At 40.6% G+C, this 2,500-nt stretch overlaps 1 protein-coding gene across 1 annotated transcript in view; it reads right to left on the bottom strand.

Annotated features, from left to right (window-relative positions):
- Nucleotides 1-2,313: 2,313 nt before the first annotated feature.
- LOC143022044 (uncharacterized) overlaps nt 2,314-2,500 on the bottom strand; it is a 528-nt gene continuing 341 nt past the window's right edge. Inside the window, exon 1 of the mRNA XM_076179979.1 lies at nt 2,314-2,500. This exon is cut by the window's right edge and continues 341 nt beyond it. Within this exon, the coding sequence (XP_076036094.1) occupies nt 2,314-2,500 (187 nt within the window).

The following is a 2,500-nucleotide window of genomic DNA, read 5'->3' as shown; positions in this document are numbered from 1 at the left end:
TTTTGCCTCTTTTTGCTTTTCTTTTCTTTTCTTTTTTTTCCAACGTCTTTGCTTTCCGTCTTCTCAAAATTTACGATGTTCTTGGACATTTCTCCTTCACTTTATCCTTCTCTTGATTTCACAAATAGTCAGTCACTGAACCCTTTATTTTCTCTTTCTTTTTAATTCACCGCTTTTTATCTTCTTCATGTTCTCCTTTTCTTTCTCTTTTCTGATCCAGTGTCTTGAGTATTTGAAAAAATTGAGGATCATTTCATTTTTTTTTTCTAATTTGATTTATAGACTTCGTATACCTCGATTTTTCATATTTCTTTAGAGATGCTTGCTGGCTGTGTGATATAGAGCGATTCTAGTTATGCAATAGGGATTATAGGCAGTTCGTGTTCTACTTGGTAGTCGAACGAGTTCATAGTAAGGGATGACTACATGAAATTCACATTTTGCAAATAGTTCTTTATAATGATGTACTGTCCAAGATCCCTCTAAGAAGGAGAGTTCTGTGACGTTAAATGAATCTAATAATAATTATAATCTATTAATTCACACACACACACACACACACACACACACACACACACACACACACACACACACACACACACACACACACACACACACACAAATATATATATATATATATATATATATATATATATATAAATATATATATATATATATACTATGTTAAACACGACGGCATTTTGACACTGAATAATTTACAACAAGAAGTAATTAAACAGCACCACCTTGAATACCACCAGGCTGTAATTCATAGGGAGACTATTGTGAATAACACCAAGATAATCGCACAATGTAATAAAATAAAAGAACTCAAATGCTAGAAGCCATCCACATAAGGGAAAGAGGTCCTATAATCAACATACAATCTATCATGACTTCTGCTATTCCTCTCTTTAATTCCTCATCTAGATTTGGAGCCCATCGGCAGCAACACCCATCACCTTCCTCTCCCCTTCCTCCACCTCACCAACCCCCTCTTGACCAGCGGGGCATCCCTGCGAGACAAATCATCATACCTGACTCTCCCCCTCTCCTTCCCCCTTCCCCTGCCCTTCTGAGTGAAATGTCCGGCCACGCAGGTCAACACGATCCTTTCAGTGTCCCCAAGCGACCTATATTTAAATCCATGTTGTCTGTAGCAAATTGTCAGTTGTGTATTATGTAGCGGTGTAAGACTGTGACTTAATTCTTTTACTATTCTGAAGATGACTCCCTGAAGTCGAAACGTCAATTAAATATGAAAGACTATGGAAGACTTTTATTTGCCCACCCCCCTGAAATGAGATCTACTGTGAGAAAAATTAAAAACCTCTGTAAAGAAATAAAACATTAATAATAATAATAATAATGATAATAATCAATGTCAAAATGCTGTCGTGTTTAACACAATGTGTATTAGTGAGAATCTGTGCCCTAAGTATACAATATACATATATATATGTATATATATATATATATATATATATATATATATATATACATATATACATATATATATGTATATATATATATATATGTATATGTATATGCATATGTATATGTGTATGTATATGTATATGTATTTATTTTTTGTTGCCTTTATCGTTGGCATCCTTCTGTCTCGGGAGATAATGGAGGTCGCGTTTTTTTTTTTTTGTGATTTGGTCAGTTCATGGTTGAGTTACAATGTCTGTTGTGGCTATAGAGTCCACTTCTGGAGCGGTAAGCTCTGTCGCAGTTGTCACAGGTGAAGTCCGCGCCTGGCTGTGTGGGGGCTGTTGCTAGCCTCTGCCGTCTGCGCTCTCTTTTCTCCTCCCACTGGTCCTCTCTCCTCTTCTCGCTAGTTTGAACGCCTGCCTTGACAGCATGCCTCCAGCTGCTGCAGTCAGCGGCGACCGCCTCCCAGCTTGCTGTGTTGATGTCGCCTGCCTTCAGATCATGTTTGAGAACGTCCTTGTAGCGGAGGATGGGCCTTCCTGCAGGTCTGGAGCCAGTGGCAAGATCTCCATACAGCACATTCTTCGGTATTCGGCCATCGTTCATTCGGCTAACATGACCGAGCCCTCTCAATAGCCTATGGCTGAACAAGGCGAACATGCTGGGCGTTCTCGCCTATGTCAGAACATTCTTGTTGGAGACACGATCTTGCCAACTAATGCCCAGGATTCTTCTGAGGCAGCGCATATGGAAGATGCTGAGTCGGCGTTCTTGGCGGGAGTACAGGGTCCAGGCTTCGCTGTCGTACAAGAGCGTGCTGTGTACACAAGCCTAGCATACTACTATTTTGGTGTTGGTGGTCAGCATGGCGTTGTCCTATACACGCTTTCCAAGATGAGCCAATACTGTTGCTGTTTTGCCGATGAGCTTGTTCAGCTCTGCATCCAGGGACAGGTTGCTTGAGATGGTGGAACCCAGGTAGGTGAACTCCCCCACCACCTCGAGGATGTGGCCATCAATGGAAATATTAGGAATGCTGCTGACATCCTGGCCCATGACGTTG

Source organism: Oratosquilla oratoria, chromosome 43 (genome assembly GCF_046742065.1).
Source record: "Oratosquilla oratoria isolate Oo_2021 chromosome 43, ASM4674206v1, whole genome shotgun sequence".
Classification (NCBI taxonomy): domain Eukaryota; kingdom Metazoa; phylum Arthropoda; class Malacostraca; order Stomatopoda; family Squillidae; genus Oratosquilla; species Oratosquilla oratoria.
The sequence above is the reverse complement of the archived record's forward strand: the minus strand, read 5'-3'. Positions and strand labels throughout refer to the sequence as shown.